Below are 21,348 nucleotides of genomic sequence, written 5' to 3' on the forward strand. Positions count from 1 at the left end.
TGGCATGTCGTAGGTCAAGGTCAAGGATGTTGCTCACATCCCACAGTGCATGGACCAGCCACCACCCACATCCCGCAGTGGCGACACCCCCGAGCTTGGGCAGTGGTCTCTGCTGGTCTCCGAGTCTGCGGAGCAGGGTCGGCGAAGGGGTGTCGGCTCCGAGCCAGTCTTCCCCAGTCCTGCCCCAGTCCTGCCCCTCTCGGAGGCTTGTTGATTCTCCTGACGACCTGTTCTCCTCTCTGCATTTCTAGCAGTTTTTCTTTGGCTGCCTGAGTGTGAAGAATTCAGGGGCAGAAACCCGAGGGAATCTGTGCTCATCTGTGCAGATTTTTCAAATGGCTTCCCAGCTTCCATAAGAATTTGGGCAGACAGAACCTGTCCGCTTGGCTCACGAGCTCGTCTCCCCGGTGGTGTGACCTGGACAGATGGCCCGCAGCCTGGCTCCGTGGGAGAGGGGGTGGGGAGCCCGCTCAGGATGTTTAAATCTCGTTTCTGCTCCTCCCCACCTTGTGGTGGGTGCCTGTCACCTGTGTATGGTGACACCGAGGGTTTATAAGGGAAAAAGGGGTTCTGGTGGATTTTCAGTGTTGTTATGATAAGGAGTATATATTTATACAGACATATATACATACGTATGAATATATGTGTGTATATCGTGCAACCATATAGGAGAGAGTAGACTAAAAAGTAAAAAACCCTAATTCTTCCTACATAAAGGTAATCACTCCTCACAAGCCTTCGCTCTAAGAACAGATACATTTCTGTGTGTGTGAAAATGTGCCCGTGTGTGCGTGTGTATGGGAGCAGGTGTACAGGAGTGTGTGTTTGTGTGTGTGTGTATCTCTGTCCACTAGTGTTAGTGTCCAGAATAGATCTACTTTGGTGCAGCTTGCTCCTTTCATACACTAGATCGGGGATATTTTTCCATGCTGGCATGTTTACACATACGCAGGCCAGGTGCTGTGGATACAGTAGTGAGCAAATGAGACAACAGTCGTGGTGTCATCAGATGACTTCCTGAATGTGGGAAGTCAGGTAGTAAACAAAGCAACTGTCTGGCGCAGTTCCGTGCTAAGGAGGAAACAGAATCGTGAAGGTTGGGGGAGGATGGCAGCTTTTTCTAAGATGGCCGGGCCTCACGGAGAAGGTGACATTGGAGCCAAGATGGGAAGGAGGTGGGAGATGGGCCACGTGGAAGAGCATCGCAGCCAAAAAGAATATCAAGGGCCAGAGCTCTTAGGTGGGAGGGAGAGCGCGCGGGATCGGTGTGGCTGACGCGGAGTGCGCATTCCCCCTCATTATTTTTAATGACCGCGTGATACTTCGTTAAGTCCAGGAGTTGAAGAATGTATTTAATTAGTCCCCTGTTGGTAACATTGGGATTCGTTCCAGAGGGGGTTTTTTTGCCCTTTAGGAACGTTACTGGGGTGGTCACCCTCGGCGTGTCTGCGTGGGTATGTTCAGTGTACCATGAGCTAAAAACACACCGGTGGGGCTTGCTTGGCTGAAGCATGTATGTTTGTCCATTTGGATAGCTGTCGTCAAGATGGGCAGTGCAGGGGCATCTGGGTGGCTCAGTTGGTTAAGCATCCAGCTCTTGGTTCTGGCTCAGGTCGTGATCTCAGGGTCCTGGGATCGAGCCCCACATTGGGCTTCCTGCTCAGCGGGGGTCTGCTTGTCTCCCTCCCCCTCTGCTCCTCCCCCTGCTCTCTCTCTCTAAAATAAATAAATTAATTTTAAAATATCTGCAGTCCCCCCAAAAAAGTGACAACAATTTTTACTCTTGTGTCTTCTTGCAGTATGCGTTTGAAACAAATGACTTTGGCGAATTTTTTACACCTTTATGGCCCACAAAGGCCCTAACTCCTTTCCCCCCACAAAAAGGATTCTTGTAAGGCAGAAATAAACAGACTTTGAAGATTATGAAGTGTTGAACAACTATGAGATGTTAAATTTTTACCTTTAAAAAGCATTTTGATTTTTAATTCTGTATTGTTTAATACTTCACATATATGGGGAAAAAATCACAGGCATTCATTTTACCCCCCCACCCAAATTTGTCTTAGATTAGTTTTTCATCTCTCAGTTGGCCTAGGCAAAGCAGTTCCACATTGGTCCCTGGCTTCAAAAGCCCAGGGTGTGCAATTATTTTATTTTGAAACGAGTGAAAACGTGATAAATGGGCTTGATCAAGATGTAAAACTTTTGCCTTTGAAAGATGTAGTTAAGAAAATAAAAGAGCAAAGCACATCCCAAGAGAAATTTTTTGTAAAACATATCCAATGAAGAGCCTATATCCAGAATATATAAAGAAATTGAGTAATTCAAGAACAAGATAAACAGTCTAGGATCCAGTAAAAAAGTGGCAAAGATTTGAACAGATGCACTTTGCAAGAAGACGCAGCAGTGGCAAAGAAACACCTGAAAAGATGCTGTACTTCATTAGTCATTAGAAATGCAAAGTAAAGGGGCGCCGGGGTGGCTCAGCCGGTTAAGCGCCTGTGCCTTCCTCTCAGGTCATGGTCCCAGGGTCCTGGGACTAAGCCCTGCATTGGGCTCCCTGCTCAGTGGAGAGCCTGCTTCTCCCTCTGCCTGCCACTCCCTCTGCTGGTGTGCTCGCTCGCTCTCTCTCTCTCTCTGTCAGATAAATAAATCTTAAGGAAAAGAGAGAAATGCCAGGTAAAACCACAGTGGGACCTAGTGGGACCGCTAGGACTCTACTATGTTTCAGGTGAGAATGGCAGACGGCGATAAGCACTTTGCAAAGCAGATGCCGTGACCTCATAAAGTTAGACACACATTGACCATACGAACCAGCGATGCTGCTGGAAGTAGAAGGGATTTACCCCAGAGACATGAAAACAGGTGTCCAACAAGGTCGTGTACACCCATGTTCCTAACAGCATTATTTGTAATGGGCAAAAAACTGAAAAACTGAAAACAGCCCCAATGCCCATTATTGACTGAATAAACCCAGTGCCCATCTTGGATGAATAAACCAATTGTGATACATTGTATCTTTGAATCCTACTCAGCAATAAAAAAGAATAAAATACGAATACACATACAGACAGCTGAATTTCAGAAACAGTAAACTAAATGAGTGCAAATGAGTCTATACTATATGATCCTATTTTTATGAAATTCTAGTGACAATGAAACTTGGCCCACTGGGGTCAGGAAAGAGGGGTTTTTTGTTTGTTTGTTTGTTTGTTTGTTTCTAAGAGAAAACTTTTTTTAGGGAGAGAGAACTCTATCTTGATTGTAGTGGTAGTTAAATGATTTCCATCAGTCATCAGAATTCATCCAATTGTGTGCTTAAAATGGGTGGATTTTATTCTAGGAAAAAAAATACTTCAGTAAACAAAACCAAGGGGAAAATTTTTTTTTTTAATAAAACATGTGGATGTGATTTTATTTTGCATTTCTTGGATGACTCATGGTATGGGACATCTTTCATGGGCTTTACCTGTGGAAGGGAGGGGCTTGCCCGGAGCAGGATCCAGTGTGTTCATTGGTCCAAAGTAGACTTGAATCATTTGTTTGCTATTGCGGTCAGACGGAATATCAGGGTTCTGGATCCTTCCATTCAGGCCCAGGACAGTGTTCTGGCCACATGTGGTCTGGTTATTGTGGTCATTGGGATAACCTGGCAGGACCCACCAGGCACTGCTTGGCATCTCTCCAGGTAGAGAAGCCTTGTTCATTCCTGTGTCCCCGGTGGCTCACCAGGTTCCCTTCTGGTCTGGGATTCAACAACTCCATGACCAGTCTGTGGGTGGGGTCGCCACACAGACCTAAAAACTGATATTTCTCTGGCATAAAGAAGCAGATTAATGGGGGTGCTTTGCTGGCTCAGTCAGTAGAGCTTGGGACTCTGAACCTCAGGGTCATGAGTTCAGGCCCCACATTGGGCATGGAACCTACTTAAAAAACAAAACAAAACAGGTTAACAGCCATGAAAGTGAAACCAGTTGAGTTTGTGTGTTCGTTTTTTACGATCTCAACATTTTAGGGAGAACCTTTAAAAAAATATTGGAAGAATTATTCAGTCAACACCCATATTCCCACCACCTAGATTTTACAATGAATATTTTGCTCTTTGCTTTACCACACATCTATCCATACCTCTGTCTCTCAGTTCATATTTTTTTTCAAGCATTTCAAGATCAGTTACAAACATTAGTCCCATTCATCTGTTTTTTAAAGCTGACTTTTTGTTGAAGTTTAGCATAGAGAAAATCATTACATAGGCATGATTGATGAAACCGTTGGCTGTTGGTGGTTAAGTCCATCTCCTGCCCCTCTCCCCTCTCTGGAGGCTGGGGGTTGGAATGGGCTGAAAGGTCCGACCCTCTAATCACGCCTTGGTCTTTCTGGCAGCAGCTCCCATCCTGAAACTATCTGGCTACCTCCGCCACCGACCATCTCATTAGTATACGAGAAGACACGCATCACTTGAAGATTCCGTGGGACTTCGAAGCTCCTGGGCCATGATCCCGGGACTAAGACCAAATATTATAACACGAGATGCTCTTATCACCCCATCACTTGGGAAATTACAAGAGTTTTAGGAGCTTTGTGTCAGAAAGTGGGGGCAGAGACCAAATATATATATTTATGCCACTCCCATGGCTCTTCAGTTGCATATAGGCTGTGGCTTCTTTCTTCTACAATGGCAGAGGAGTTGGGACAGAGACTCTAGGCCCTTGAAGCCTAAAATCTTTACTGTCTGGCTCTTTATGGTAAAAGTCTGCCTATCCTTGTACTAAAGTAACACCTCTGGGCTTTCTTTATTCATTTTATTTTTTTTCTTAATTTTATTTATTTGAGAGAGAGAGAGAGAGCATGAGGAGGAGGAGGGGAAGAGCGACAGGGAGGTGTTGGCTTCCCGCTGAGCAGGGAGCCCAGTGCAGGACTTGATCCCAGAACCCTGGGATCTTGACCTGAGCCAAAGGCAGACAGTTAATGGACTGAGCCAGCTAGGTGCCTCTATTCATTTTACTGTTTGCTTTATTCTCTGTTATCTTGTATTTACTTGCCCAGGGAGGAATTGACTTACCTGACTGGGACCTGGTAAGCTTCCCATCTGAAGGTCCACGGTCTTCTGCTGGATGGGATTAAGGTGTTCAGGGTCTCCCAGCCCTCCTCTCCTCGCTGGGACCTACAAGCCCACAACGGAGAGCATCCTCTGTAGCCCCTTCCCTGAGCCTGCTGGTCAGGCCTGCCCATGCCCCGACGAGGCCTGCATTGTGTTTGGTCAGAGAAGTTTAATTCCAGGGGAACAAACAGTAGGGTCAGGCCCCTTCCTACAATCCAACTGAACTACCAATCCTGCTGATAACGTTGCTCTGCAGCCAACACCGTGTACCTAACCTGACCCCATGAGACTTCCCGGGGAGCTTGTGAAAAGCACTGGCATCCAGTCCCCTGCGCCCCAGACCCATCAACAGAACCTCTTGGGCTGGGGTCTGGGGACTAGTATTTTTTTAAGAGCCTTCCCAGGGATTCGCACGTCGGCGGTCTTTCTCCTTTGTTTTCCCAGTTGTTCCTCAGTTATTTCAGAGGACAGAGAGGGGGAAGATTTGGTTAATTATCCCCCGGAAGCTTCAGCAGGTGTCTTGCAGCAGGCTCTGAAGCTGGTTTGTAGTATTTCCCCCTGAGCAATGCCAGCGTCTCTGAGACAAGTGTACAAGGGTGGTTCTCTCTCAGACAGACAAATTTTGGTTGTTCGTGTAAAAACAAGCACATTACGTTATCGTCACACTTCTAAATGCTTCCTTCTAGACGGGTGTGATTCAGATCTGAAAGTGATGCTTCAACCCATATGTCGTCTTGATAAACGCAGGCTCCGCATGGCTCAGTTTCCACACAGAGGAGTAAAGAAACGGCCCAGCCGCGGTCCAACGGAGTTTTAAAAGGGATTTTAATCTTTTTTTTTTTTTTTTAAGATTTATTTAGAGAGAGGTGGGGGGAGGAAGAGCCGAGGGGGAGAGAGTCTCAAGCAGACTCTGCCCTTCCAGGCTCGATCTCATGACCCTGAAATCACGACCTGAGCCGGAGCCAAGAGTCAGACACTTGACTCACCATGCCGCGCAGGTGCCCTAAAAGGAATGTCAGTCTTTTGACTCCTGGGTCTTGAGGAAGGAGGAAGAGACCTCATCCAGAAGCCATGGCGACCTCTTGCCCCTCTCCCCTCAAAGACCTCTTCCTCCACTCCCCAGTTCATGATGGTGGATTAATGAAGGGGAACCCCAGGTCGCATGCTTTCCCCTGAAGGCAGCATTTCTCAGCCCCGTTGCCTGTGGACATTTGGGGCGGGTAGATTATTGTGAGGCTGTCCTGAGTACGGTAGGATGGCGAGCAGCATCTCCTCTCTAGTGGTGACAATCCAAGTGTCTCCTACACAGTCAATTTGGGGAGCAGAATGGGGCCAGCTGAGAGCCCCTGTGTTAATGGAATCAAACAACTCACTTTAATCCGGTGGTAGTTCCTAAAGATCTGGCCACAAGAGGCCTCTCCTCTGGGCCTTGTGCTTTCAGTGGGCTAAGAGGACTGAAGGCAAACCCAGCGAGTCGAGGTGACGTCCCAGCCCGTGCTCAGGGCTCTCTCCAGGCCCTCCTCAGGAAAGCGGGCCAGGGTGGTGGTGTGTGAGCTCTAGACCCAAGAGATAATGATCAACTTCCTTGTGAATAGACATGTGGATAAAATCATTTGGTGTCTTCGCGAATCCATGGAACGGGGGCTGACACGTGATCAGTGCTGTGTAAGTGTCAGGTGCCACTGTGACAGTTTTCATAGCACTAGTCTGGAGACATAAGACAGCTTTTGTGTCTGCTGGCCAGCTGAAGAAGAGGCCATTCAGATGATGGAGGCAAACCTGACCCTGCTGGGCCCCGCAGAGACGATGGGACGGTCTCCACTGTGGCCCCTTCGCAAGGGGTTTCCGAGGCTCGGTCTGACTCTTGACGCCTCTTGCCCTACAGGCCATCGTGGGGGGCTCACTGCCCTTCTGACACACATGCATGCAATGTATTTCTGCTCCAGGTCTTGTTTTTGTCATACAGCGGGCTCAGTGGATGGGGGAATGGGTGAGACTTTTCTGAGACAAGAGATGTCAAAGTGTTGCTGGGCTCTGAGTGTCCGTCCGTACTGTGCCGCATGCAGGCTCTGTGACCTCGGGCGCTCAACCTCCAAACCCCTACAAGCCTCACATTCTCCGTCTGCAAAAGGATATAAAAGGTACCTTCCCTAATAGGACTATGGTGTGGATTGAGTGAAAAAATGTATATAAACTACTCTTCTCGGTGCCTAGCATACAGGACTCAGAATTTGGTATTGCTGGTTTTGTTTTTTGAGGAGTTTTTTTTTTCTTTTTTTAGAGAGTGAGAGAGAACATGTGTGTGTGTGCACATGAACAAGGGGGAATGGTGGGGGAGCGGCAGGGGGACAGGGAAAGAGAGCATTTTTTTTTTGAAAGAGAGAATCTTAAGCAGACTCCTCACCCAGTTTAGAGCCCAATCTCATGACCCTGAGACCATGACCTGAGCCAAAGTCAAGAGTCAGACCCTCAACCCACTGAGCCACCCAGGGGTCCTAGTATTACTGTTTTTTAATTACAATAATACTGTTACCTAAACTCTTCATTTTGACCATTGGAAGGAAAAACATGGAGGAAAATGTTCTGTCCGAGCAGCTGCTATGAATCACAAAATGAAACCTCACTCTTTTTTTTTTTTTTTAAAGATTTAATTTATTTATTTGTGAGAGAGACAGTGAGAGAGATCATGAGAGGGGAGAAGGTCAGAGGGAGAAGCAGACTCCCCATGGAGCAGGGAGCCAGATGTGGGACTCGATCCCAGGACTCTGGGATCATGACCTGAGCTGACGGCAGTCACTTAACCAACTGAGCCACCCAGGCGCCCAGATGAAACCTCACTCTTTTTGTGTGTGTGTATGTTTACTCTTGCATTACTTGCTTTTGTTATAATAAGCATACATTAGTTTTGTAACTAAACATAATGTACAGAGAGTAAGGTAATAACTATCAAAAGTGATTATAAATTTCATCAGAAATAACATATTTGTGAGAAATTAGAGTATTGAGTGGGGAGAATTGCCCTCTGGATTATAAGATAGTATAAAACTACAATCATTAAAATATTATGGTGCTGATATAAAGACAGATTTATGCAAAAATGTCGCTCAAAAACAAATACTATTATGTGTAAAAATTTTAATAGTTAACATACATCATAAAGTAACGGGGAAGTAATGTTCAAGGACAATAGATAGCTATGGGATAAATAAATCTATTTAGAAGATCCTCATATCATGTCACATTTCAGAATAAATTCTGGGGAGAAGTTAAATCATATAAGAATATTGATCAGTCTCATAGTCAGAAATGTGAAACCTCACTCTGAAGTCACAGATGAAACTTCTTAGAACCAAAGAAATGTTAGAGTTGAAGAGGGCCTTAAAACCTACATAAACCCACCATTGTATAAATGGTAAACTGAGGCCCAGGCAGAGGCTGTGATTGATCTTGTTTTGAAGAAACACCTGAAACAGCATCCAGCTTTCAGAGAGAAGAAGAAAAAAGAGGGAGTGCTATAGGCTGAGAAAGTTTTGCAAAAGTTGAGAAGAGAATGGGTACCATCTTTGGGGGGTGTATCTGAGCTGGCTCCTGGAGAGGAGGCACAGGAGGAAGAGGGACAAGGACTTTGCTATGGGGCTTTTCCGAGGGTTGAGATAACTTGAAAATCCAGGTGACGTGTGGGGATCCCTCCATGCTGAGGAATTAGGGAAGACTGGGAAACAACTTTTTGCTGGCTTCATGCATTTTTTTTCCCCAGAAATGGACCAGTAGTGCAACTCAGTACCCAAGTGGGGCCTGTGATGAGATGGGGTTCTGACCATGACCTGGGGCACCCCTACACTGTGCCATCAGCCTCGAAGCTGCATGTGGGGGTATTACCTTGGAACCAAATATGCAAAATGGGGAGCTGTTGAGATTTTTTTTTTTTCTTTTAATTTGCAGTGTTTATGACACCCACATGCTAAGTCATCCAGCTTCCCTTCCAGACCGGCTGCCTTGGCAAACTAAATTAGCAACCAAAAGAGTTTAGCTCTTGCGGGGAAGGACAGATTCATTTTCCCAGCAAGGATCAACATGTGAAAGCCTCAGCTTGCCCCTGACTCACTCAGGGCACCGAGGCTTGGACCGGAGCAGTGGGCAGTCTCCCTCTGCACCACCCTGGGCCTCCATCCCCTCAGCTGTAAAATGGGCCAGTGGTAGCAGCTGTCTTAGAGCAGTGGTTCTCGGTGGAGAAGGGTTAGAGGATGCTCTCTGAGATGCACAGTGATGTCTGGAGGTACCTTTGAGTTGTCACAGCTGGGGAGGAGACCCTACAGCGTGGACAGGGAGATTTGGCAAGTTAACCGACATGACGTGCTTAGCCCCAGGCCATACATATATAGTAGGTGCTTTTTTTTTTTTTTTTTTTTTAAGATTTTATTTATTTGACAGACAGATATCACAAGTAGGCAGACAGGAAGGCAGAGAGAGAGGAGGAAGCAGGTTCCCTGCTGAGCAGAGAGCCTGATGCGGGGCTCGATCCCAGAACCCTAGGATCATGACCTGAACCGAAGGTAGAGGCTTTAACCCACTGAGCCACCCAGGCGCCCCTATAGTAGGTGCTTAATAAAGCAGTGTTAGTCTCTGCGCTCCTTCAAAACCTGGTCCCTGAGCCCAGCGGGTGCCTCTCAGCATGCTTTGGTTTAGCCAAAGAGGTTTCCCTCACCTAAATTGGCATGGTGATTGGTGCCACAGAAATAGATTGGTCATTCTTTAGAGATAGTTGAGTCTTAAATTCCAGAAAGTGGAATATTCCAGGAGTACCCAAGCCCTGAGGGTAGAGCTGGACATTGGTGGCTTGTCTCTCTGCACGGAGGGCCATCCTCTGAGACTGTCGCATCAGAGCAATTGAGATTTGTTGAGGCTAGGGAGGGAACACAGTGACCAGTAACCAAGCGCCTTGCTGGGCGGGAAGGTTGCTCTACTCTGTAACCTTGCAGGGAGGGGCACTAAAGGGTTTTGTGTGAGCTCAGCTTCCGCTGACTGAATCCACTCCCCTTTGATGTTAAAAAAAGGCTTCACATTTTTTTACTGTGTTTGATAGAGAACTTGTCACACCTCCTTTGACCCATTAACCAGAGCCCTGAGCTTTCTGACTGATTGAGTCATGACTATAAAAATAAATGATGATATGGTTGAGTATACTTTGGCTCTTTGAGTGAATACAGGGCTGTTTGCCCCTTCACCAAATGGCCCCGTTCTGCTGTACTTTTTAAACTTCTTGGGGTGCCCAGGTGGCTCAGTCAGCTAAGTGTCCAACTCTTGCTTTCGGCTCAGGTCATGAGCTCAGGGTCCTGGGATGAAGCCCCAATTCGGGCCTCCTGCATGATGGGGAGTCTGCTTGTCTCTCTCCCTCTACCCCTCTCCCTGGCTTGTGCTTTCTCTCTCAAATAAATAAATAAAATCTTGGGAAAAATTAAATTAAAAAATTAATTACTGCAGAGGGGGAAATGAGATGACCGAGTGTATTCAGAGTGTGTAGGTTCTCGGGGGAAACGTGGGGAGCCCTCTCCATGGGTTTCGTGCATGAATTCTGAACCTGTTCTGATGGTTGCAATGCCTTTGTGCTGCTCTCTGGATTGTGTGGGTGTTGGGAAGCTGCTTCCAGATGACTAGGGTACATGGTCCTGCAATGACACTATGACACTATGACTGCAGTAGAAGGAGTCCCCTGTAACCACCAGTAGGGATATTTGGGGATGACTTGCAACAAAATTTCTAATTGTGATTGTCTCTAAGGAGGAGGACAGTAGGGATCTAGTGACAAAAAAGTTGGCTTCCTTCCCAGGGTATTTGCTGCAAATACTTCAAGTTGTATCACCAACTAGCTCAGTGACTCGGTTTCCTTATCTGTCAAATGGGGGGCTAGGGGCCTCTGGCGCTGTGTCTCTGAGCCCCTCTCCGGATTCTGTAGATATCCGGTCTTAATTCCCCATTTCTCCAGCAACATGCTCCCCTGGAATTTACAGAGATGGCAAATCTTGACATTCTCCCAGGGGACTTTTATCATAGAAGTCATTAGTGTTATTCAGCTTTGACTTTATTATAATTTGAATTTCAAATGTTCGATTTTTAAGTCTGTTAAGATTGCCATAACTTTACCAAGTGAATTGCAAGTGCCGAAGCCTGCCAATTAACTCAGATGGTCACAGCGCAATTGCTTCCCATCGAAAGGCTGAATCACTTAGGAGCTCCTACCTTTCAAGGGCCAAGTGATTCACCACACCGAGTAACTTTGCAAGTGGGGAAAAGGAGCGTAGGATATTAGACTTCCTTTTAGTCTTCTTTCCCTTCTGGCGATTTAGATGTGGATTCTCTAATGACAACTTTTTTTTTCTTTTGTTTTCTTTCCAAAACGGTATGTGCTGTAAGAAGTGCAAACCATACTTGCACAATACCAAACGCAGAAAGTTCCCTGTTTCCCCTCCCTAGAGAGAGCCATTCTTAACAGTTTGGTGAAATTCCTCCAGATAGTTTTCTATTCTATATATTAACTTTTTTTTTTTTAAACAAAAAAGAGATTGTGTTTACATATACTATTTTGCAACTTGCTTTTGTTTCCTGGCAATATGTCTTGGAGATTTTTCTATTTCACATATATATATAGAGAGAGTGAGAGAGAGAGAGATCTATCTTGTTTGACAGCAACATTGGTTTCCATGGTATTATTACATCAGAAACGATTTAATTAGTTTCCGCCAGTCTTTGTCTGGGTGTGTCCTAAAGCTGATCCTAAGACAATGATTTGGGTTCAAGTAGGCTATGAAGGAGGTGACCCCAGGAAGTACTGCTAAGAGAATGGAAAAGGGAGGCAAGCTAATTGGGGATACTTGATGAGTGGGTCACTGCAGCCTAGAAGATCCCCGAGATTGTCAAGTTCAGTGATTCACTAGAAGGACTCACAGACTTAGCTAAGCTATTACACTCATGGTTACAGTTTATTACAGAAAAAGGAAACAGACCAAGATCAGCAAAGGAAAGAGGCACAGAGGGCAGAGTACAGGAAAGAACAGGTAATGAGTTTCCAGTTGCCCTCTCCCAGTGGAGTTGTGAGGACAGCACTTCATTGTCCCAGGAATGATGTGGGGAGACGCACTTGAAGGATTGCCATCTAGGGAGGTTCACACAAGCGTTGGCATCAGATATCGATGAGGCGATCTGTCCTGTAGGCATCCAAGTGGCTGGCTCCAGTCTCCAGCCCCTGCAGCAGTCAAACTGCTGTTGAGTGGCCCAAAGACTCCACCATAAGGCATAGCTGGTGTAGACTGGCGAGGGCTCTGGGTGCTTGAGAGCTGGGGGGATAGCCTCTAGGGTAGGCTGAGGGGGCAGACAGGGCACCACAGCCACAGGTACACTTCTTTGTGGACACTTTTTGTTATTTACATTTTTCATTCTCACAATGTTCTAGGTCAGGAGTTGGCAAACTTTTCCATAAAGTGCCAGACAGAAAATAGTTTCAGCTTTGTGGGCCACACAGTCTCTTTTGCACCTATTCAACTCTGCTTCTGTAGTGTAATAGCAACCGTAGACATTGTGAATGGGTTGGACTAAGTTCCAGTAAACTTTATTTACAAAACACAGGTAGTGGACCAGATTTGGCTTAGAGGCTCTAATACCCAGGTATTATCCAATATCTAATATTCAGAGAATATCCTTGTATGTATATCTTTGTCCATTTGTGCAGATAATTCTATGGGATAAATTCCTAGAAATAGAATTGCTGGATCACAAGTTACAACATTTTTATTTTGAGTAGCCACTGTGAACCTCTCCTTAAAGTTGAACCAGCTTCCTCTTACACCAACAATACATGGAAGAGCTTGAGATTTCCTTTCCTAAGTACACTCATCTCTGAGGGGAAAGTACACTCATCTCTGAGGATGTTTCTGCATTTTCATTTTTGAGCTTTGGAGAGGCATAGGAAGATAGAACATTTTACCCCCAAGGAAGAACACCAAAAAAGAGCCTGGAATGGCCTCCTGCTAGGATCTTGCTTTACCAAGGCCCCCAGAGAAGGGGACTCCAGTAACTTATTTTCATTTAATTTGTTTTCAAACCTTACACTGCCCACTAGGCGTCGTTCAAAACAAACCTGAGTGTTACCTTTTAAAAAAAAAGACCTCAAGGGATGCCTGGGTGGCTCAGTCGGTTGTGTCTGCCTTCCACTCAGGTCATGATCCCAGGGTTCTGGGATGGAGCCCCGCATCAGGCTCCCTGCTCAGTGGGGAGCCTGCTTCTCCCTCTGCCTGCCTCTCTCCCTACTTGTGCCCTCTTTCTCTCTCTCTCTCTGACAAATGAATAAATAAATAAAATCTTCAAAAAAAACAAAACAAAACTTGGAATGCCTTAGAGAGCTCCTTAGTAATGTTGTTTATTAAGTGAAGATTCCTGTCCTAGTTTTCCCCTTCTACAAGGGATCTTCATGTAAACATTCCCCTGTGTGTACCGAACACTTCACCAAGTTACAAAAACTATACAGGGTCCAATTTTTGTCGACGTTGCTGACAGGTACTGGATACCAGAGTGGTAGCGGGCTTGATTGTTCACCCTGGGTCTTTTTGGTATTTAGACCATGGGTGGGGTTTTGGTTTTGTTTTTGTTTTTCCACTTTTCTTTTCTCCCCCCCCATTCGCCCCCTCCCCCATTTTTATCATTTAGAATTCTTGATGTGAGCCCCATGGGGGAGAATAGAGGCTCATTAGCATTCAAACTCTGTTTTTGGCTGCATATTTTAGCTGGTTTATTTGATAATCGGCTTCCCTCCTGGGATCCAGCCCGCTTTTGCTCGGCTCATGCTGGGTGAATCTGTGATATTTCCCGTTCTGCAGTCCTCCTTCATTTATAACACAGACGCAGCCTGCTTTCCCGTTAGCGAGATGGCATGCCCGGACTACCCACACGCAGATAAAGAATTAGGCAGAACTTGGCTGGGAAGATAAATCAAGCTAACCATCTCATTAGGCTTGAAAGACACAAATTAAGCTTGCATCGGAATTAACAGAGAAGCCTTCCAAAGAGACACGCAGTACGACAAGGGGTAGAAGAAATCGCCATGGCCATTTCTCTCAGGAACTTGCCTCCATTGCCTGGCACAGAGGAAACATAAAGCCTCTTTTATAAAAGGCTCCACCAGACAGAAATTTGGGGTCAGAATCGCAGTATAACCTTCACTGAGTGCTTATCTAGGTACCATGTGCTGAGACATTACACAAATTGTCTCCTCAAAATCTCACAGTGACAGTTGAAGTAAAGTACTGGCAAGAGTCCTCTTTAACCTAGGAGGAAACTGAGTCTCAGGGAGATTCCTTCCCTTGTCTCAGGTCGCAGAGCTAGCCTAATGGTCACCGAGGATGTCTGGCCTGTGGCCCACGGCTTCACCTAGTGGCTCTTCTCCAGCATAAACTGGCCTTTCAGGGGACATTGGGCCCCATCTGGAGACATTTTGGATTGTGACAGCTGGTGAGGGGGGTGCTCATGGCATCGAGTGCATAGAGGCCTGAGGTGCTGCTCAGCATTGTGCCCAGGACAGCTCCTGTGACCAGGAACGTTCATGGTGGCCGCCATTGAGAAACCCCGGGTTAACTACTCAACCAGACTCAGTGATGGCTGACTGTCCCCGTAGAACTCCCCAGCTGTGGTGCTCTGTACACAGCACGGTAGGGCAATGGCCATGAGTTTAAAGTTGTCTGTTGTGGGGGACGCAGCTGTCTGGCAGCAGGAACTGTCATTGCAGAGGCCAGGAGGCGGGAACGTGCCTGGCGTGGCGAGGAACGGCCGACCATCTGGTATACCTGGAGCGAAGGGACTTACAGGCGCATGAGATGAGGGAAGTGGGGCGTTCTTCCCATGAAGGGAAACAGATGATGTCCTAAAAGCAACAAGCCCAGTGTCTGAGTTGAGGAACGAGTAGACTAACGACCTCTGTCTTGTTCCCGCCTCCCTGTCCCGTTTCTCTCCTTCTCTGACCTCCTCCCCGCCGCCCTCGTCCCTCTGGCTCCCCAGTGTTTGGCCACAACATGAAGAGCAGCAATGACTTCATCGGAAGGATTGTCATCGGCCAGTACTCTTCGGGCCCCTCCGAATCCAACCACTGGCGGCGGATGCTGAACACTCACCGCACGGCCGTGGAGCAGTGGCACAGCCTGAGGTCCCGGGCCGAGTGTGACCGCGTGTCTCCTGCCTCGCTGGAGGTGACCTGAGGGCTGCGGCAAAAGCAGTTTTCAGTTGTTTAAAAAAAAAAAAAAAAAAGAAAGAAAGAAAGAAAATTTAAGACAGAAAGAAAACGTGTCACATGTCGAAGACATCCACACAACACACACACACACACACACACACACACACACTAAATCCTCTCAGAACTGAGAGGAAGCTGACTATTAAACACAAAATGGTTGCCCTCAATGAGCAAAGCCTGAGAACTTTCTGGAAACTCCATCTCTAGGTCATGAGCTGAGTGGGCTCTGCTGTGAGACTTACTGACAGTGCTTGCTACTGTTGATACCCCTCCCCCAAATGCACTTTAAACCCTCAGGCCAGAGAAAGGGCCTCCCCAAGGGTGCCAGCCTCCATTGAGATGAAACTCTCCAGGAGCTTGGCCAGTGTGTGGGAGGCCCGACGCCCACACCCAAAAGGCACACCAGCCGATTGGGTGGCTTCTGAATAGGCTCCTCTTCCCTGGGGTTCTTCAAACCTGATACCTTTCCCCGAAAGTGTAAGTACTTTGTCTTCTCTTTAGTGGACGTGGTAGATCAGACTATTTGGAGAAACCAAATGGCCTCAAAAAATATTCCATTATAAGAAACCTCCCTGGCTTGACTGAATTTGTCCTTGTGTTAGCTTATTCCTAAGAACCACCCTCCCCATGGGGAATGTTCTCATGTGTGTCCCTGTGTGTCCGCCCAGTGAGCAAGGTGGTCAGCAGGACCTCAGTCCTGAGCATTCCCTTCTCTCTGCCCCGCCCCCCAGTGAAATTTCACCCGGTTTCCTCCTGTCTGTCAAGGCCCCACCTTCAGTAACAGCATGTGTGTATGTCAAGTAAATAGAATGCGATAGAGCAAAAGTAACCTTTTTTGGACTGATTCATGGTGATTGTGGCACATGGAAGACTTGCAGAAGCAGTTACCTGGATTAAAACGGCCACCACACTCCCATCCGAAAGGACTCCTTCCTTGTCATACTCTGAGCATCTCTCTGTGTTTGTGTGTGAACCAAAGTCATTTTTCTCATGCTAAGGAATTAGTGCAGTTAGAATATATCTCTCCCTGTTGGATGCTTCTGTATCTTTCCCACAGCCTCTTGTCTGATATAACAGGGAGCTATTTATTGAAATTAAAGATGATTTATTTGTGCCATGCATTTGAGTATCTTTTTCTTCCTGAACCTGGGGCACGAAGAGTGCGAGGTGTTTCGGCTACCCCTGCTGCGTAACAAACCGTCCCCATGACACAGAGCCCTGATATGGCTTGGAGGTCAAGGGGGATGGCAGGAGGGCTAGGTTAGGTTAAGCTTCTCAAGAGAAAAAGAGGGAAGCCATTTTCCTTTTCTACAGAATGACTTCCTTATCGTGGTTGTACAGAAGAGGAGAAAAGGGGCGCCTGGGTGGCTCCGTGGGGTAAGCCTCTGCCTTCGGCTCAGGTCATGATCTCGGGGTGCTGGGATCGAGCCCTGTGTCAGGCTCTGCCCAGCAGGGGAGCTTGCTTCCTCCTCTCTCTCTGCCTACCTCTCTGCCTACTAGTGATCTCAATCTCTCTGTCAAATAAACAAAATCTTTTTTAAAAAATTAAAAAAGGAAGAGCATAAAAGCACGAGAGAACAAAGAGAGTGAGGGCCTAGGAACATAGCAGGTGTTGGGCACTCGAGAGGAGGGAACACCAGTGACCGAGCCCATGGGGTCTGGAGCCAAAGAAGCCGTGGTTCAAATCGTGGACTCACCTGCCCCCTAACCTTGTATCCTTGCACAAGTCACGTAACTTCTCTGAGCTACTCTCTCCTCGTTATGTCAGGGTACCTCGAGAGCAGACCTGGAGGCAAGAACTTGGGTGCTGCTTGTTTACCGGGAAGGGGACCCCAGGAAGCATTAAATGGAAGAACAAGACAGAGAAAGGAGAAAAGTAGTTGAAGGCTGCCTGGGCTAGCACTGGGCAGCTGGGGCGCAGCCATGCCGGGGACCCCGGAGAATACACTTGAGAATAATCATGACAGGGAAGCTGGGGTACTTTAACCCCCGGTGCTTATGTTTCAGGGCCTGAGGGTTGCCCCTGGAGACATGAAATGTTTGGCACTTCCGGACTATCCTGTGTGGGCCGAGCAAGTTTCAGGAGCACCGAGAAATCGCCAGGCAGAGAACGGGGTGGCAGGTGGGAGGGTCAGGTTCTCGTCCAGGTGTTGCGTCTGCATGTGCCACAGCCACGGGGAAAGTCAGATGGCCTGAGAGCTGAGGTGGAGAATCCCCAGCATCTGCCTCCCTCATCAGTAGTAACGAGGGCTGACTAAGCACCACGGGAAGTGCCAAACGTTTCATGCAGTCCTCACGCAGAAGCCCACACGGAAGATGAGATTAAACAGCCAGTAAGTGATAGAGTAGGATACCCGTTCAGGCCTGTGGGACTTGAGAGCCTGTTATGGGCTGAACTGTGGCCCCTCAAAAAAAGATGGCGGCCTGACCCCCAGTACCTCAGGGTGTGACCTTTTTGGAGATTGGGTCTTTACAGAGGTAGTCAAGTTGAAGTGAGGCCATTGACGGGGCCCTAATCCAGTATGACTGGTGACCTTATAAAAAAAAAGTTGGGGTGGGGGGACTAGGACCCAGAGACAGACACACAGGGGAGATGATGGGCAGAGACATGGGAGAAGATGGCCGTCTACATGACAATGGCAGAGACCAGAACAGATCTGTCACTCACAACCCTCAGAAGGAACCAACCCTGTGGACATTTTGATTTTGGATTTCGGGCCTCCAGAACTGTGAGACCATGAATTCCTGGCGTTTAAGCCACCCCATCTGTGCCTAAGATGAGTGCAAAGCTGCTATGGCTAACCACATGCTAGACTTCCCTGTCTGAAACTCGGGTGACTGTTGTTACCCCGTACGGTTCATACGAGGACCAGCCTGGATAATGGCTGCAGTCTTCACACAAGCTACCTGCTGGCTCTTCCTACAAGGTGCACATCAGGCGATGTTTGCTGGTTGGCCGGAGGGGACAGTTGTAGGATGGATGTCAGAGCTGTCCATGTCTCCAAGGAGAGAGTCTTGTCAGGAGATGAGGGAAATGTGTTGGAAGGTGAAGGAATGACTTGGTTTCTATAGAAACTTGGGCTCCAGGTGCCCTGTCGTGGGCTACCTGCTTGTTCTCATTAGCAACCTCCTCCTCCTCCTCAAATAGAAGATGGGAAAGGAGAGTCACAGACCATCTACACACTGTCTTTGGACCCAAGTTCAAAGGGAGGAGGTGGGCAGGAGCGGTGGGGTGAAGTCTGAAAGCTGAGTCTGTTTTCACAGCCAATTCTTGAGTTATCATGTCTCTTGGGACCCCAGGGCCCCTCGGGATTTCAGTCCACCCCCAGGAGGTGACAGAACCTCAGACATACTGTATCCTAGTGCGCCAGGAACAGCTGTCTGGAGCTCTGATATTTCTCTTCTGTAGCACTGGGAATCACAGCAGAGGAGGAAAGAGGGATTCCTTTCCTTCCTGGGTGACCTGTCTTCCACCGTCACTGGGCTACCTGCCTTTTTCCATGTTCAAGAAGACCATTGAAAATAACTCAGGGATTGGGGTCCCTGTCTGGCTCAGTCGGTAGAGCATGTGACTCTTGATCTTGGGGTTGTGAGTTCGAGCCCCGTGTTGAATGTAGAGATGACTTAAAATCTTAGGGGCGTTTGGGTGGCTCCATTCGTTAAGTGTCTGACTCTTGATTTCGGTTCAGGTCATGCTCTCAGGGTGGTGGGATGGAGACCTTTATCAGGCTGTGTGCTCAGTGGGGAGTCTGCTTGAAGGCTCTCTCCCTCTGTCCCTCCCCCGCCCCCATGCACACATGGGCAATCTCTCTCTCTCTCTCTATCTCAAATAAATCTTAAAGAATAAAATGTTAAAAAAATAACTCAGGAACGATCACCATTATCTAAAAACTAAAAATAAATGCCTAGGAAAACAAAACTGGATGGCATCGCCCTCGAGGTTGACAGCGGTTACTCTTTGGGAGGTGGTTTGACCGCTCGACTGTATACCTTCCTCTACAGTATCCTCGAAGGTTGCATCGTGATCTAATGGCAGCTAATGTATATTAAGTGTTTATCATGTCAATCACTTTTCTAAGCACTTGTATGGGGCAAGCATTGATTTGTTCCCATTTTGCAGATGAGGAAACTGAGGCTTGTGGTATTACGTAACCAGCATCTGGCCATACTGCAACAGGCGCCTGAAGGGAAAGCCATGAAATTGAACTAGCCTCCACTGTCCCTTTTATAATGGTGGTGAGGGCGCAGGGAACTTTGATTTATTGGTATATAAACAGTATTTTTTTTTTTAAGATTTTATTTATTTATTTATTTGACAGAGAGATTGCAAGGAGGCAGAGAGGCAGGCAGAGAGAGGGGGAAGCAGGCTCCCTGCTGAGCAGAGAGCCTGATGCGGGGCTCGATCCCAGGACCCTGGGATCATGACCTGAGCTGAAGGCAGAGGCTTTAACCCACCAAGCCACGCAGGTGCCCCTAAACAGTATTATTTAAAAGGTAAGAAACTAATGGAGATGATAGATAATAGATAGATAGATAGATAGATAGATAGATAGGAGAGAGAAGTAGGGAAAGCAGATGGTCTGAATCCTCAGACCACCGTGAACACAGTGTGGGTGGATGTGGATCTGGGGACAGGAGGAAACAGAATGCCATCACACAATAAATAAGACTTTAGGAAGGCAGAAGATCCATATAAGATGTTACAAGGAGACCTCTACAACCTCTAAGTGATAGCAAAGATTGATTTGTTAAATAAGGAAATTACCTACTTTCTGGTTAGTAAACTTGGTCTAAAGCAGGGGTTGGCAACTCTGGCCCATGGACTGAATCTAGCCTGCTGCTTGTTTTAAATGAAGTTTTGTGGGAAGCGTGCCGGGCGCATTCCTATAGTCTATGGCGGAGCTGATCAGTTGAGACCGAGTCCGTGTGGCCTGCAGAGCCAAAAACACTTGCTGTCTGGCTCTTTGTAGAAGTTTAAGTTACAAAAATGTAGGATGAATGAGTGCAGAGAATGAATGCACGGCATAATAAAGACAGATAATGATACCGGACTGAATGCTGAAATTGGCAAAGAGAGTAGATTTCAGGGGCTTTCACCACCAGAAAGAAGGTAACCGTATGAGTAGACGCTACGTTGATCAGTTCAACTGTAGGAGCGATGCACTGCGCATGCCTGTATTGAATCATCATGTTGGATACCTCCGATAGATGCAAGTTTTATTAAAAAGTGGAATTAAAATAATAAAGTTAGCCTACCCTTGCCTAGAACAATGCTTCACAAACTTTAATATACACACAACCCCTCGATTCTGATTTGGTGGTTCTGGGGTGGTGCCTGATATAATGCATTTTGAACGAGCTCCCAGGAGATGCCAGTGCATGGGGTGGGGCATACATCCACTTGCTTCCATCCAGACAGGGGTCATGAACCCATTTACCAAAAATCTGCAGCCGTCACCTAGCGACACGTTATCAACACAGATCATTTAGTTTGTTTGCCACATCAAAGCATCCTCCACTTTTCAAAAGCATTTCCAGTGGCCTCTGCCCCACCACCCTCCTCCCCACTTGGTGGGTTCCCCCTCTGGAGGGTGATTCCCTTGACAGGGGGGTGCGGGGAGGAGGGAATGCAGTGCTGCAGATGATGGAGAGTGGGGAGAAAAGGTGCACATTTTATATTTATGTTTTGTATCAACCTTTAAAAAAAAATGTCAGTGTGGGGGAGGGCTCTTTTATAACAGACCTGATCTCTCAGTACAGTGTCAGCCGGGCCCAACACTCGGATAATAAATGTATATCCTTCCTAAATAAGTACACATGCGCGCTCTGGGGTGGGCCCCAGCAGAGAGTTTGCTGGAACCGGTAGATGTGGGACATGAGGAGGAAACTGAGCCTGAGTCCGGCCTTGGCTGGCTCTCCAGCCGGTGCCAAGAGAGGAATGCACTTAGGCCTCGCTGGTGGACCAGAGAGCAAG

General features: G+C 47.2%; 1 protein-coding gene across 2 annotated transcripts in view; it reads left to right on the top strand.

Moving 5' to 3' along the window:
* SYT17 (synaptotagmin 17) overlaps positions 1-16,493 on the top strand; it is an 85,806-nt gene extending 69,313 nt beyond the window's left edge. For both annotated transcript variants that reach the window (XM_004750308.3, XM_004750307.3), the window contains exon 8: positions 15,143-16,493. In XM_004750308.3, the coding sequence (XP_004750365.1) occupies positions 15,143-15,339 (197 nt within the window). In that variant the 3' untranslated portion in view covers positions 15,340-16,493. The remainder of the gene's footprint in view (positions 1-15,142) is intronic.
* Positions 16,494-21,348: the final 4,855 nt, after the last annotated feature.

This window comes from Mustela putorius, unplaced genomic scaffold, assembly GCF_011764305.1.
Source record: "Mustela putorius furo isolate JIRA1106 unplaced genomic scaffold, ASM1176430v1.1 tig00004007_pilon_pilon_pilon, whole genome shotgun sequence".
NCBI lineage: Eukaryota > Metazoa > Chordata > Mammalia > Carnivora > Mustelidae > Mustela > Mustela putorius.